The 15,577-nt window shown below is 57.7% G+C and overlaps 4 protein-coding genes across 4 annotated transcripts; all 4 read right to left on the bottom strand.

The window, feature by feature from the left end:
• Window positions 1-234: 234 nt before the first annotated feature.
• E0L32_009737 (uncharacterized protein) lies at window positions 235-2,085 on the bottom strand (the record flags this gene model as incomplete). Its single annotated transcript, XM_031144733.1, has 3 exons — window positions 235-1,792; window positions 1,841-1,878; window positions 1,948-2,085. The coding sequence occupies 3 exons, from the start codon at window positions 2,083-2,085 to the stop codon at window positions 235-237; spliced, it is 1,734 nt and encodes a 577-aa protein (XP_030990508.1).
• Window positions 2,086-3,085: 1,000 nt separating this feature from the next.
• E0L32_009738 (uncharacterized protein) lies at window positions 3,086-4,795 on the bottom strand (the record flags this gene model as incomplete). Its single annotated transcript, XM_031144734.1, has 3 exons — window positions 3,086-3,317; window positions 3,486-4,265; window positions 4,404-4,795. The coding sequence occupies 3 exons, from the start codon at window positions 4,793-4,795 to the stop codon at window positions 3,086-3,088; spliced, it is 1,404 nt and encodes a 467-aa protein (XP_030990509.1).
• Window positions 4,796-6,132: 1,337 nt separating this feature from the next.
• E0L32_009739 (uncharacterized protein) lies at window positions 6,133-7,949 on the bottom strand (the record flags this gene model as incomplete). Its single annotated transcript, XM_031144735.1, has 2 exons — window positions 6,133-6,430; window positions 6,490-7,949. 2 exons carry the CDS (start codon window positions 7,947-7,949, stop codon window positions 6,133-6,135), a joined length of 1,758 nt encoding a protein of 585 aa, XP_030990510.1.
• Window positions 7,950-8,656: 707 nt separating this feature from the next.
• On the bottom strand, window positions 8,657-10,953 carry E0L32_009740 (uncharacterized protein; the record flags this gene model as incomplete). Its single annotated transcript, XM_031144736.1, has 3 exons — window positions 8,657-10,155; window positions 10,220-10,364; window positions 10,432-10,953. The coding sequence occupies 3 exons, from the start codon at window positions 10,951-10,953 to the stop codon at window positions 8,657-8,659; spliced, it is 2,166 nt and encodes a 721-aa protein (XP_030990511.1).
• Window positions 10,954-15,577: the final 4,624 nt, after the last annotated feature.

Consider the following 15,577-nt stretch of genomic DNA (forward strand, 5'->3'; position numbering starts at 1 on the left):
GTCATATTTTTTCTTTTTGAGTGGCAGATATGTTGGCCATGCTGTTTGGTCTTTTTTCACTGGAGGAGGCTATTTTGATAGGAGTTATATGACTGAAGGAGAACGAAAGGGGAGTACTTTGCTCGCGTATGTATGAATATCATGTAAATCTCGTGGATCATTCTCATCATCAGTCAAGGCAAACATACAAAAGGAAAAGGGTACCCTACCCCCGAAACCTCCAACCTCCGCATCCTAAGCCATCACGCCAGCCCGTCCCTCCTCCTCCTCCTCCTCCCCTCCTTCCATCTTCTCCAGCCCACGCACGCCAACGATCCGCCTCCCGACCGCCTCGCCGCTGAGGTACGCCCCGGCCACCGTCCCGCACTCCTCAAACGGCGCCGCGTGCTCCCCGCAGAACCAGAGCGCCCGGCCCTCGCCGCACCCCTCCCGGATCGCCAGCACGTCCTCGTCGGCGGCCTCGATCCCGGCCGGGAAGTTGCAGTAGCTCGCGCCGCCGCTGAGCTCGTCGCGCTGCCACGCCGTCGCCAGGATCGCCGAGGGCGCGCAGTCGGCGGACGACGGGTCGAACCCGGGGAGCCGCGAGTAGTAGGGCCGGAAGAAGGCGTCGAGCAGCTCGTACCTCCGCCGCTGGGGGCCCGCGGCGGCGGGCGTCGTGTCGGCGACGATGCCCGCCACGTGCCGGGAGCAGTCGCCGTAGAGGTAGAAGAGCATCGTCGGGTGGCGGTTCGGCGCGGCGAAGGCCGCGAGGTTCCAGATCTCCTGGGGCCAGAGGTGCGGGTTGGTGTCGTCCGCGTACGCCGGGGATAGCCAGTTCGTGTACGAGGGGAAAGGGTCGTCATCATCATCGTCTTGGCCCTGGCCGGCTGCGGCGGAAGCAGAAGCAGCAGCGGAGACCCAGAAGGCCGAGGGGAAGGTGATGAAGACCTTCTCGAGGATGGAGAGGCCTAGGTTGGCGATGGCCGAGGACAGGCGGGGCGGCAGGGGCGGAGAGAAGACGCGCTCGTGGTTGCGCTTGAGCCAGCCCAGCGGCGCGGTGACGACGAGCTCGTCAAAGACGGTCGACGTGCCGTCGGCCGTGGAGACGGAGACGGCGCGCTGCTCGCGGGCCGCGCCGGAGTTCTCCTGAGAAGCTCGAGTCGAAGTGGTGATGCCCGTGACCATGGTGTTGAGCTTGATCGTGGCGCCAGCGAGCGCGGGCGCGGCGATGCGCTGCAGGATGGCCGAGTAGTTGGACTCGACAAACATCTCCTCTTTGATGGATGTCAGCATTCTCACGTCTAAGTACACACCGAAGGTAAAAGACTCACCGCCGCCACAGCACTCCTCCATCCACGCGAACCGCAGGCTCTGCGTCCAGACCGGCTCGCCGACGTACGCCCCCCACATCTCGCTCATCTGCACCAGCAGGCGCCTCTCTCCTTCGTCGGGCAGCAGCTCGGCCGCGCGCTTCTTGACAAAGTCGTAGAGGGACTGGTCCGCCGGGATCGTCGACGGCCATCTTTTCGGTGGCTTGCCGTCCCCCCGCCCCTCCGTGGCTCCATCACCGCCACCAACTCGGCCAGCCGCCTTGGCGCTGTACTCGAATGCCTCTTCGATGACCTCCCACAGCAGCGTCGACAGGCGGTCGGTCAACTCGTCCGGCAGGCGGCGGCCTTCGGAGTCAAAGAGCAGTTGCTTGCTGTTCCAGCGGTGCAGGGGCGTGCCGGTCTGCTGCGCGAGGTGGTAGATGGGGTGCACCTCGCCGCTGTCCCAGGTATGGATCCAGTTTGGGCCGCTTTGGTGGTCACCACTTGTCAGATGTTTTGTCTTCTTTAGGCATATCAGGATCAAGACTCACATATCCACGGTGTAACCCAGCTCTTCAGACTGGCATATCTGGGTGGAAGGGTTTCGAATTAGTACTGCGGACAGTTGTTTCGAACGGGAATCACGGTAGGAACTTACACGCCCTCCTATCCGGTCTCGCGCCTCGAGAATGGTCACTTGAAAGCCGTGGGCTAAGAGGATGTCGGCGCACCGCAGGCCCGAGATACCAGCGCCCACGATACCCACGTGGATCTTGTCCGTGTTGGTCTTTTCCATCTTTGCGTCACTGGGTACAGAAGTAACACTTCCAGATCTTTGCCCAAGCGGGTGTACACTGGATTCACAGCCTGGGATGTCTTTCAGGTGCAGAAGGAAAGGGGGAAACTGGCTAGGTGTCGGCGGCAGCACAGCGCTATATCGCCGCAGCTCGATCAGGGGCTATTGCTCAGAGCAGACCATCACGCCAATTACAGAGAAAAACCTCGGCTCACAGACAGCTCTATGACACCAGGTTGGAAGGCGAAGGCGAGCGATTTTCCGACACCGCTTGCGCGACTATCATAAAAAAAAAAAGCCGCAGTGTCAACCTCTCTCGTTCGTGCTGGTGCACTGTTCTTTGCTCGCTGGAAGTGCAGAGAGTGTGGCTGGCTGGCTGATGAGCCGAGACTGGAGTGCATCAAGTCACAGGCGGCACCCGCTGCGTCCCGACCCGTTAGGCATAGCCGCCGGCGCTCCATCCACGCCTTGAAGACGACTGTGACTCCGCTACTGGAATCGCGCTATTGGGGTAGCTGCAGCTCTAAGCCTCTCCGCAGCCACCGTGTAATTAAACCACTGGTCTGGTGTGCTGCGCTTTTCAGCTTCAAGTCGACTGCATTGTAGGCCATGATCCATCTACTTACACGATGAGGTTTACCGGATCGACCCACGTTCTGAATGATACACTCTGCGGAACGGTAGACTCAATGCGAGCGATCTCCCGGACCACGTCGTTCACAACCCATTCATAGATTCGAATCGACTTCATCTCAGACCAAAATGCGATGCTGTCGTGAGCACATGTAGACTCATTCGTATATCTATCGAGAAATAAATATCTATAAGCGGCGTATATTTGCTAAAGCCATGCATAACAGGCGAAGAAGGTATCTCCCAAGAGCAATCTAGCACAGGGCCTAAAAGCCATATCCCAATCCCAAACTCCCCGAATCATGTAACCCGGAAAGAAAAAACAGTGTCACCGACATCGTCGCCGTCATCATCATCATCATCATCATCAGGAGCCGACCTTTCTCGGCTTCTCGGCGTCCATCTCGCGCGCCCTGAGGTCCCTCGCCTTCCTCTCCTCGTCAAACAGGATCACCATCTCCCTGTTGCCCCGGTTGCGCGCCAGGTCCTCGGGCGACTCGCCGTCGACGTCGATGTTGTCCAGGTCGGCGCCGTGCTCGAGCAGCAGCCGCGCAATGTCCGTGTACCCTCCGTAGCCGCACATGCTCAGCGCAGACCATCTGTTTTTCCGGGGAAGGATCAGCGTATATACATACACCAGTCGTCGTATTTGCCAGATATGTATAGAAAAGAGAGAAAAAGGAAAAGACGGTAAAAGGCAGTGAAGGAACGGGAAATGGCGTAGTAAAACAAGAAGCAAGAAGAAGAAGAAGAAGAAGAAAACTCACCCCCATCGGTCCTTGGCGTTCACATCCACCCCGACGCTGATCAGCCTCGCCACCTTCTTGATGTCCCCGTCGCTCGCGGCCTGGATGATGGCGTCGTCCTTTTGCAAGAACTTCATGAGCATCCGCGCCGGCGACGACTTCTTCCGCACCGCCACCGCGCCTCCTCCGGGCGGCATCCGCGCTGCTGCTGCCGCCGACGACGACGACGCCGACGCCGACGTGGTGGTAGCCGACGGCGACAGCGACAGCGACCGCAGCGCCTCGTCGACCTCGCGGTCCGTGTGCCGCCGCCGCAGCTCCGTCTCAAAGTCGCCGTTGGCCGACGTCATGCTCGACACGCTGTCCATGCGCACGCTGCCGCCGTAGCCCGAGTCGCTCGGCGCCGGCGGCGTGACCCTGAAGCTCGGGTCCGACGCGTCCGGCGTCGTCATCATCATGGGCATCGACGACGACGAGGAAGGGGTCGGCATCAACAGGCCACTATCGTCGTTGCCGGTAGCAGCAGCGGCGGCAGCAGCGGCGGCGGCGGGGTTGTCCTCGTCCATGAGCCCGTCCTGCAGCGCCGTCTTGAACCACGCCTTGATGTACTCGCGGTTCTCGTCGATGACGGCGTGCGAGATGCCCACGTCCTCGAGCTCGCGCCGCAGCTGGCCCCAGACGTCGGGCGTGTCGATCGTCTCGGTCACGTCGGGCGCCGTGACGACGGAGCCCTCGCGCAGCCCCGCCCGGACCTCGGTCATGAACTTGGCCAGGCGCTTCTCCATGCGCGTGGTGGAGGAGCTGTTTTTTTTATTAGTTCCATACTCTTTAACTTCCCAACGTCCCCGTTCCTTGCAAGAGAGCATGCATAACACACGTGCAAAAGGGAAAAAAAAGGAAAAAAAGACAGAGATAAAAAACAGAGAGAGGAAGTCTCACTTGGCCAAGCTGCTCGTAAACGCCCCCAGCAGCGTCGCGTTGGAGATGAGCCGCGAGCGCAGGTCGCTGACGTCGGTGAGCCCCCAGCGCATGCGGTCCCAGGTGCGCTGCTGGTTCGTGCCCAGGGACTCGTAGTTGAGCAGCAGGCGCTGCAGGTCGTCGAGCGTGAGGCGGCAGGCGTCGAGCAGGAAGACGAGGCGCCGGCGGCGCTCGGCGTCGAGCTCCGGGTGGTCGTGCAGGTAGTCCTCCGTCTCCCGGAGCACGACGTGCAGCGAGCCGACCTCGGCCGACAGGCGCTTGAAGTCGTCGCTCGACTCGCGGCACGCCTTGTACAGGTCCCACGCGAACTTGGTGATGACGATGACATCGTTGAGGCCGATGCCAAAGTTCATGATGTGTGTATATATACACAGATATATATATACGTTCTTACCCTTCTTTCCTTCTCGCTGTTTTTTTCTGTTGTCCGTTTCTCCAGAACAGGAAGGTCAAACAAGTATGTATGTAGATATATATAAATATGTGTGTGTGTGTGAGCGTACACCAAAAAAGTGCAGAACCGGAGGACGGGGACCGTTTGCCAAGAAAGACGAAAGGGGGGGAATGGGGACGGAACGAAACGCTTAGCACACCCGCCTGTCAAATATAGTCGGATCCTGGAGCGGCACGATCCTTTCCTCGCTTTCTCAAAAGACTCTTGTTCGCGTGTGCGCGCGCGGACTCCCTCCTGCTTCGGAGAACGCGACGACGACAACGACGAGGGTGGTGGTGAGGGCGTCAGCCCCTCGACGGACTCGGCCCAGAGACCGCCCGCTTGGCACCCTCTTTCACACTCTCTCATCCCCCTCCATGAGTGAGCGATCCCTTCCCGTCTGCACCCAGGCCAGACGCAAACACCTACTTACCCGCTTGTGCCACGCCGCGAAACGGATCTAACGCTGCAGCTGGGGGGATGGGGGGACCGCTCTCGGCCAATACAGGTGCGTGCGGCTGAGCATTTGCGTCCGGGGTGGTGGTGAATACAGGTTGACAGGGGGGGACCTTTTGTCCGTCCTGCAAGGCAGGATTGGCTCGACACACTAAGGCTGGGCAGCAATTGGCGTCCTCTGTCCCGTGGTGGCGCAGAGCCCAGTTCTCCCTCATGCATCGACGCACAACTTTGGGCACACCAATCAGGTTCAACGTGGCTTGAGACAGACAAGGGGTCGCTTTGGCAGACTCTCTGGCCGTAGGAAGATAACGCGTGCAGACCGCTCAGTTGCGTGTGTGGCTTCGCTCGGAACGAAATGAAACCAAAGTGGCACAGCGAGACCTCAAGAGTTACTCATGACGTCGAAGGAGTAGATAGACGTTGGGGTTTGGGGATTGAGCCCACTCCCAAATGGTTGAGAAGGGATGGCTTGGAGATTTCACTCCCGGCCACTTGGCCGAGAAATCCGTGCGCAAGACTTGGGCAGCCGCTCAACAACATAGCACATGCACGCACTGAACAACCAGAAAGGGAGAACCGCGATGACCTCAGGTGTGCACAACCAAACGCTTCTTCCGGGAGTTTCATTCCTCTCGTAGTCTATGTTAACGGGGGCCCGATTCCATGCATGCAAAACCCGCTCCCCTTTAAACTTTTCAAGTTGCCCGCAAGTCCCTCAAAAGGCTAGCAGACGGTAATAATGTTTGTAATGTTGATTTCACACAAAGACCCGCTCGACTTCCCAGTCTCTCTTTTACTTTACTCCTCAGCCTCCTCCTCACCGCCCTGCTGCTGCTCCTCCTCGCCGTCGTCCTCGAAGCTGCCCGTGGGCACCTCGTACAGGCGCAGGATCGACTTGTTCGGGTCCTTGACCAGGACGAACTTGGCGTCGTCGCTGCTGCCGCTCTTGAGGCACATGTCGGCGATGGTGCGCACGATGCCCCAGCCGTTGGACAGCGACAGGTTCATCTGGTTGGCAAAGTCGCGCGGCTTCCAGCCGACGACGCCGAGGATGACGTGCTTGTCGTTGGACTTGGGGTTGGCACGCGAGACGAAACTGTGATTTGTACTTGTTAGCATAGAATTCCACATCAGAGAAGAGCGGGGAGAACATACCCAAGCTTCATAACGTCCGCCTTGGCCAGCAAGCTCTGGACGGTCCACCTGGCCAGCTTGCACGAGTTGTTCTTCATCTCGGTGGCGACCACGGCACCGCGCTGGCTGACGAGCTTAGTCCGCCAGTCGAGGGCGCCGCCGGAGCCCTGGGCCTTGCTGTCGAACTCGTTGAGCGCCTTGATGATCATGAACTGGTCCTCGCCGCTGAGCGCGTTCTTCTGCACGGCGTCGAGCTCCGTCCGCACGACCAGGTAGACGGGCTCCTCCTCGTTGGTCGACAGGTCGAAGCGCCGGTACTTGTAGGCCTTGGAGGCCGGCGGCGCCGACTCGTCGCTGGCGCTGTAGAACGGGTTCTCGTGCGCCATCTCGACCTTGGAGCTGTCCGACTCGAGCACGACCTGGTTGGCAAAGTTGTGGTTGATGTAGGTGGCCTCCTCGGCCAGGGCGGGGGGCTGGTTGAGGTTGTCCTTGCTGCCCTCGGACGCCTCGAGCGGCGCGTCGGCGGCGTTCTCGTTGACCGTGACCATGTCGAGCGCGGCGTTATCGCGCTTGTCGAGGAAGACCTTGTTGCCCTGGCGGGCGATGACGATATCCCACGAGTAGACGGAGCGCGGGGCGCACATGAGCATGGACAGGACACTATCCGTCGCAAAGATGGTGGCCTCGTCCTTGTCGGCCAGGTCCTGGATGACGGGGTCGGACGAGGTGGTGACGTTGTACGCGGCGCGGTCGATGGGCGTCAGCTTGCGCTCGGTCGCCCTAACCGGCGGCTTGTCGTAGGCGCGGTCGTAGTAGTACAGGAAACCGTACGAGTCGATGTCCTCGCCCTCGCCGGCCTCGAGGTTCAGCTTGCCCAGACGGTTGAAGTCAATCTCCTCCAGCAGCTTCCAGTCAGCCTTGATGTTGATCGAGGCATCACGGTTGCGCTGCGGCTTGTCGTAGTCCTTCCAGCCGAAGCGCCGTCCGCCCCTGCCGCCGGCGTTCGAGCGGCCACCACCACGGCCGTCGTAGCCCCCGCCGTATTGCTGTCCCTGGCGACCGCCAGTGCGCTGGAACTGGGTGCGGCCTCCGCCACGGGTCGTCTGGGCGGCGCCACGCTGGCCACGGCCCCGAGTGAAGACGGCGCCGCGGCCGAAGCGAGTCTTGCCGGTGTCGCGGGTGTTGGAGACGACGGAGAAGGAGGCCTCGTCCTCGGCCTGTTGGGGAACGGCAAAGAGCGAGACGCTGCCCGCGCCGTAAACCTGCTGATCCCTATTGAAGCGGTTGTACTGCTGGCGACCGCCGCGGCCATCACGGCCATCCTTGCTGTCGGCAGCCCAGTCAGCCATGCGGCCGAGCTTGTCGCCCTTGGAGAAGGGAGCGTAGGGCACGCCGTCGAGGGTGGTCTCGGTGGTAGCCGGGGGTCCCCAGCCCTCGCCATCAGGCAGGGCGGAGATGATGTCCGCGAGAGATGACGACATTTTTCTGAATCCGTGTCTCGAGTTGAAACGGGCTTCGAAATGTCGATCGTGTTTGTCGTGGACCAGAGTTTCGCGGTGCCACTGTGTTGGCCTTGGTGGGATGGAGAAATTCAACTCGAAAATCGAATAATTCGTTGGTGGGGTGCTGTGGGGCGGGCAGCGACGCCCTCGCTCGCCCTCCTCTTTGTGGGAAGGAGCAACGAGTGGTGCTGCCAGCTGCCAACCAGCTGTGTGGAGCTTGTCTACAGCCAGACTACAAGACGGTTCTTTCAGTGGCATCGGGTCAGTATCATGACTTTCACTCAGCTTCACGCAAAAAGATGACATTTCCAATTGACTCAAATGTGCGTTCTTGAATAATTATACCCTCTGTTCTGTATTTTCAGGAGCCTTCACGGTATCTCGAAGCTCCACATGCTAAATGCCGTAAACGAATTTCATAGACCTCTGCCACGAGTAGGTATCCAACGTCTCTCTGGTCCGCTTTTCATGCTGTGTACTCGATGTTCAATCGCCATGCCTTGTAACGCCATACTTTTCTCTAGAGAGAGAAAGGCAAAAACCCTTCCAACAACCAAGAATATTATAAAAACCCTTCCAACACGAAAGTGATTAGGGAGTACTCTATATACACAAATGTTGGGCGTTCATCACAGAACCTCTGCCTGCTAAAGCCAGAAGCGAGGGAGCGACCGAAAGACATCACTCTACTGGATCTTCGAGCTGTCCTGCTGCTGCTGCTGCATGGCCTCCTTCTCGGGATCCTGCGCGGGCTCCGGCAGGACCGTCCTCTTCTCGTCGGCCCTGTTGCTGTTGCTGTTGCTGGCGCTGCCCTGCTGGCTGTCCCCGCTGTTGTACGCGGTCGCGGCCTCGTCCGAGATGTTCTCGCCCAGGACGCCCTCGGCCCTCCTCATGCCCTTGATGCGGGGGCTGTCGCGCGTCGTGCGCTCAAAGTAGCCGTGCACCGCCTCGTTGAAGTCGTCGTCGCCGTCCATAACGGTGGGCTCGCCGCGGACCTCCTTCTCGCCCTTCTCCATCTCGCGCATCTCCCACTCCTTGCGCAGGTCCTCGATCTTGGCCTTGAGGTCGGCCTCGGGGTCGTACGACTTGCCGACGCCGCGGAGGCGCTCCCACAGCGACAGGTGCTGCGGGTGCACGGCGATGCCGTGGTACTCCTCGGCGCGGCCCTCGCGGATGTACTGCCAGCGGCGCTCCTGCTCCTTGAGGTCGAGGCCGGTGGTGTCGGGCAGGAAGATGAGGGTCAGAAGCATGCCGGCGAGGCCGAACCAGGGAACGACGTAGAAGCGAGTCTGCGTGTCGATGTAGTTGTAGAGGATAGAAGCGAGCAGGGCACCGGCCTTGCCAATGCAGGCGGAGAAGCCGTGAGCCGAGGCCCGGACGGCCGTGGGGAAGACCTCGCCGGCGACGAGGAAGGTGACGGCGTTGGGACCGAACTGGTTGAAGAAGGAGCTGAGGAAGTACATGGTCTGGAAGCCGTGGATGCCGGCGGGAGACGTATAGTACTCGTACTTGAAGGCCGGAATGACAAACATGATGAAGCACATGCCGAAGCCGACCTGCTGCATCATCTTGCGGCCGTAGAGCTTGTGGTCGATGAGGAAGGAGGCCAGGTAGTAGCCCACGAGGGACACCAGCACGTTGCACAGGTTCCAGAGCCAGGTGACCATGACCGACTTGGGGTTGGAGGAGATGACGTTGATGAACTGGCCTTGGAAGAGCTTGTTGCCATAGAAGAAGACGTCGTTGCAGAACCAGGTGCCAGCGGTGGCGAGCAGGCGGCCGCCAAAGTGGTGCACGCAGTTCTTGAGCGAGGTGGCGTCGTAGCCAGTCACACCGCCGCGCTTCTTGGCGATCTGCAGCTGCTTGCTGGCGTTGCGCATCTTGTAGGTACGGTAGTAGACCAGCCAAAGAGTTCCGACGGCGGGGAGGGCGAAGGAGACGCGGAAGACCCACTGCACGGTGCTCTTACCGTATGGCGGGTCGCCGTCGCCGTGGTGGAACATGAGCAGGAGGAGGATGAGGATGACCTGGTTGAAGAATTGGCCCCAGCCCTGCATGAGGAAGGCCATGGTGACCTTGCGGCCACGGTGCAGACGGTCATCGCGAGTCGAGATCTTGCCGGCGCCGGCGGCATTCTCCATGGACGAGGTCGCCGTGATTGGATACTCGCCTCCAACACCGAAGCCTGGGAGAATATGCAGGTCAGTAAGGCATATTCGCTATCCAAGGGGGCTTGCTGGAACACGTACTGTAGAAGAAGAGAGACCAGGCATAGCAGATGACCCAGCCGTTCAGGCTGGTGCCCCAACTCGCGGTCAACATGAGGAGGCCGACAAACATGACGGAGGCATCTTGGATGAGACCCCATCGTCGACCAATCCAGTCACCAATGATCTATTGTCGAGGATATCATTAGCGAACTGAAGCCGGCTGGAAAGAATTGAGCACTGGCATCACTTACACCGACAGCCACCTGACCGGCCATGATCCCCACAATCTCGAGATACGTCACAGCGGCAATCCAGTTCTTGTCGCAGACTTCGGGGTTTTTGCCCCAGCATTGTTTCCAGGTGGAGGCAAAGAGCGGCTCCAGGTTGCCGATACTGAAGAGGACGTAGCCCTCGAGGCCGAGACCGGCACCGGGCAGGACAGCATTGCGAAAGTACCAACCGACAGGGCCGAGGGGGTCGCGCTTGGCCAGGCGGCCGGTGGCTTTCAGCTCGCGCTTGGCCTCCTCATTGTTGACCTTGTTGACGAAGGAGAGGCGCTTCCAGAAGGGCAGATCGGCCCAGTACGTGCCCTCGTCGTTGAAGCTGTCGTCCGGGTGGGTCAGGTGGGAAAAGATGAGGCGCTCCTGCTCGGCGGTATAGCGACCGATGCGAGGGTACTCATCGACCTCGTCGCCCGTTTCCGGGCCGTGGGGGACGGGGATCAGGCCGATATTCGGATCGTGGTGGCGATGGTGTTGTAGTAGGTCCGCCATGGTGTTCGTATATATGGCGACCGGTCGTCGTTCAGTAGAGGACCTGGACAAGGGAAGGGAAGATCAGAGGAAAGGTGACTGCACACAATTCTCTGTCGTCTTTTTTTTTTCCCCAATACAACGCGGCGGTGGTATGCGAAGTGCCGTCGCCAGGAAGAAAAAAGTGGCGAGGAATGTAAGAGTGGGATATCCACACCCCACAGAGCAGGAACGCTGGGGGAGGGAAACGAGAGAGTTTGCCTTCTCTAAAACAGTGTAAGACAACACTGGGAAGCAAAGGATGTTTGCATGAGGAAATCAAGAGGAGAAATCAAGAGAGGGTGAGGGAGAAGGGGGAGTAGGGGAGTTTTTAATGGAGAGTAGGTACCGTTGAGAGAGAGAGAGACAGAGAGCAGTCTAGGATGGGATAGTGTGGTGGAGGAGAGAGGGTGGCACTGGTAGCAAGTCAGGATAGCCGGGAGGGTGGAGGTTGACTCGGCGAAGGCGAGACTGGCGCCACGGACGAGCTTAAAAAAAAAAGACTTGCATGCTTCCGTACCTCGAAGAGGTCCACAGGATCTGCTAGGGACTTGATGCTACAAGGACATATCAACCCACATGTTCATCCACCGGGTCCAGATCCAGAAAAACAGAACCCTTTGGCGGGAGGGGTTTGCCGCCAAGATCGTCCTTGCTCCATCCCGGCGGTCTGTCTCTCTCTCTCTCGCCCTCCTCGCTGCTGTTCGACAAGACGCACGCATGCACGCACTGCACTCTGCAGCAGAGCACATGTTTCCTGTGTTCCTTTGCCGCGTTTACCCTGCTTGCATAGACTGTGGGGGCGTGGAAGAGGAAGAGCGAGCGTACGAGCCTTTGGCAGGGTTGTCATTTTGCAATGTCATCCATCCGGTCGGCCCTTTGGAGGTTGTCGGGTCTGTCTACCTATGAGAACGCCAAGAACTTCCACATGCTCAGGATGGACCAGGGAACTGGGAGATGGGATATGGGGGTGTGTGGAATTGACGTCAAGGTCAAGGGCGGAATCAATCGAGCTGATGGCGCTATCAGAACGGAGGAGCATCATGGGCGCTGACGTAGCCCGGCACGCAGAAGCGTTGCCCATATAAAAGGCGAGGTCATGTTCCTCGACTCCCAACTTTCGAGATTGGGAAAGTGGTCGTGTGCTCTCCTTCTGCTCGCGACCTAGCTGCGGACGAAACGGCTCTGTCGGCAGGCTTGGAAAATGCTTGGCTTGACCCAGGGCTGCACGGCGCGAGTCCGTCAGCTTGCTGGAGGGGGAAATGGCATGTCGAATGTTGTCTTCCTCGTTTTGGAGGCGAGAGAAGTGGGGAAGACGAGAAGAAAAAAACGAGCCCGAGATCTCTGCAGAGTGCATCTCGCCCTAGATCTGGAGCAGAGCTTCAGCCAATCACAGGGCGCAAAACCTACACGTGCGGGAGTGACAGGCTGGAGGGACCCCTGATTTTGCGGAAGGAGGGGTGGGGCCGCTACTGCAATGCCCCGACCCACTGCCAATTGGAGGGGAGACTTGGGGGGACCTGGCCCTGCTGGCTCTACTTGTACTTGTAACTGGCCAGCCCAGCAGCCGCGCCGCCCGTTCGCCAGTTAGCCCTGGTGGTACCGCCCGCGCCGACCATTGCGGCCCCGGATACCTCGACAGCTATCCCTGCCACTTCTGACATCATGCGTTTTTGTTGGACTTCCATGTCTTGGTCTGCCGCAATGCTGCCGAGGTGATATCCCACTTTCTCCTAATGGCAGGCACATCAAGACTCTCTATCCCAGAACTGCCAGACAGATCCAATAGGACAATCTGCGGATACGAAGACTTGGAATCCAATTCTCAATAAGGTTTTTACTTGAAGGCATAGGACAGTTTTCTCACTCTTGATACCTAAGCAGACCCCTCGCACGCGCTCCACCTGGGCTTTGCCATTGGCTGCCTCATCTTCCCCAAACCTCTGATGCTGAACGGCAAAGGCTCGGTGCCAAAAGCCATCGTACAACCGTCGAGATGGTCTGCTCTTCATTTCGCATCCAATATACCTCATGGGTAACCCCCCTTCGGAGTCTCCATCGAGGCCCAGGAAGCCAACCCGTGCTAGACATGCCTCCTTCCGATAGCGTACCACTTCTCTGCACACCCAGAGGAGCAGCTCCCAACCTCTTGGTTCAAGCACGAGGCGGCACGAGAGTACCCAAACCTTTGCCCTTGACGGGACCGTAGACATCAACGGTCTTATGCAGACCAAGACCGACGGTAAGCGTCGGGGAGCTGAACGCTAGAGACTATAAGCCCATCAAGAATCCCAAGAGTCCGTTTCAGGAAACGTGTTCTCCCGATGGTTCTACACGGGATGTCGTTCGTTGCATGGTGATACAGAGACAGTGTGGGACATGTGCCCAGCTGCCACTTCTTCCCTAAACCCATCGCCAAGAACCAGACAAGCTTTTCCCCAGTGCATCGTCTATTGCCACAAAAGCTTGTGTCCATCCGACCTGAGCTCACATCCCTGTACGCACACACATCTACTGTCCCCTGGGCCCCCGTAACGGACGGCATTGCACACGTGCCTCGCCTGCTCATGATAGACATGCAGCCAATCGACGACGTGAAAGGGGACCACAGACATCAAGCCCCCGGAAAGGCCGGCATCATTGCTTGTCTCGGTCCTTTCCAGCCCTCGAGAGGAGATCATCTTTGGCCAGTCCAAGCTCCGGTGTCAGTCTGTAGCTGCCTTACCGGGAACAGGATTGGTGAGCTGTGCCACGCCCGCTGACCAGAGTAGCGGGACATATTCCTGAATAGGTGTGAACCGAAAGACACTGGTGCTATGTCTATATCTGTTCCTGCAACGATCACGGCACTGTCTTTGGAGACCGACTACGCTCCAGTCTCGGTCAGACTAAAGGGAAATTGCACCATCGCTCTTCATTTTGCTCATCATGCCATCGTTCATACTCGTCGCCATTTCCTGATGTTTCACTGCTCGATGAGAAAAGGACACAGGAGCATTTTCCACTCAGGGCAGCCAGTCCCGCCTCTAGAAGGGAGCATCATCGTTGCCGTCGTCGTCATCTCTATTTTTATTTGTAAAAGCCCCTTAGGTCTCGGCCGGAGCAAGGTCCCTGTTTTTTCCCCATAGTCCCGATGCAGTCTGGTCGTTGATGGATACGTTCCCCCGCAGCCAATCCCATAACACGGGAGAGCAACGTGCTCTCTCTCTCTGCTGTTCCACTTAAAAATGGCAAAAGGACCCAGCTTGTCCGAGTTAGCTGAGAATCGAATATCTGAATATCTGAATATTTCCGGTACTCTGTGTACATTTCCGTACTGATCGGGTACCGGAGAGGTCGTTTCATTACAAAAAAAAAACATGCTCAGATAGTGTCTCTCAAGTTGCCTAGCTGGAATCAATTTCTTTCAAACCACGTTCTCCTACTATGTTAGGTCCAATATGCAATCTCCATGTCAGGGGGTAGACAAGACGACTCCTCTTGGAGATTTTACACCATTCCATGATCAGGGAATGTTTATAATCATAACAATCGCGTCAAACAGGTGAGAATCAAGCATGCTTGAGCATGTTGTACTCCGTATCCCTATTGCGAGTCATATAGTCAGGCAAGCTTCACCACCACTGTCATATGGCCATCTCCTTGCAGCTCAGGGGATCACTCTTCGCAGAGACAGTGTATAGATCCCCCAGGTCGTCTCGAAACCTATACAAGTGGTAGCGAAGCTCTTTCCAATTGCCATCCACTTTCCGTGAATTAACATTTCTCCCGTCGAACTACCAGAATGACAACAGTTCAGCAATATTTATGATACTCAGTGGGCAGCACAGAGGACACCCGCCCACGGTTTGCCCTTGCAAAACAACTGGTGAACGGGACTGCCCACGAGCAATCATGACACAAAACTACAATGGCCGGCCAAAAGAGCTCGCCGAGAGATACGCCGGTTTGCTGCAATCTTCTTGAATTTGTGCTGTTCTTTGGGAAAAGAGAAAACAGAGTTACGTATGTGCGGGATGCCTGAGTTTGTGAACCAGCTTGCTTGTCATCATGTATGTAGAAGCTTTCTTAACGAGGATACTATCATGCAGACCGACATCGCGATGGCAGGCATGAGCAGGTGCTCTCCCACCTCACGTCTCTTCTCTCTCTTTCTGATGAGGCATGGGCAGTTGTTGCAGCAGCTGCAGAAGAAAACCTCCCTAGCCTCAAACCTCACCCCCCAACGAGCCTTGCAGTAAAATGAATCCTGAAGACGCCAGCTCATCATCAGATACCGCCGCCGCCACCACACAAGATACAAAAGAAAAAAAAGAAAAGAATAGATAAAGGACCTAGCAAAAACGAAAGAATAATCTCTCATTACAAATGACAAATGAACCGTTTGGATATGCAATCTCACTTTGGCTCTCGGATCCGATCAAAAACGCCGCGCTGTGTGTGAGATGTAACAATTTTCGAATAGTTAAGGGAAAAAAAAAGAGAAAGGACGAAAAGGCAACCGGCTGGGATCGAGAGTATCCAGTCTGTTATGTGCCTTTTTTTCTGATAGAATACGAGCCGCGTTGCGGTGGCAATATAGCAACATCAGCGGCAGTGAACGCCC

This window comes from Thyridium curvatum (assembly GCF_004353045.1).
Source record: "Thyridium curvatum strain D216 chromosome Unknown NODE_73_length_209619_cov_86.844896, whole genome shotgun sequence".
Taxonomy (NCBI): Eukaryota; Fungi; Ascomycota; class Sordariomycetes; order Thyridiales; family Thyridiaceae; genus Thyridium; species Thyridium curvatum.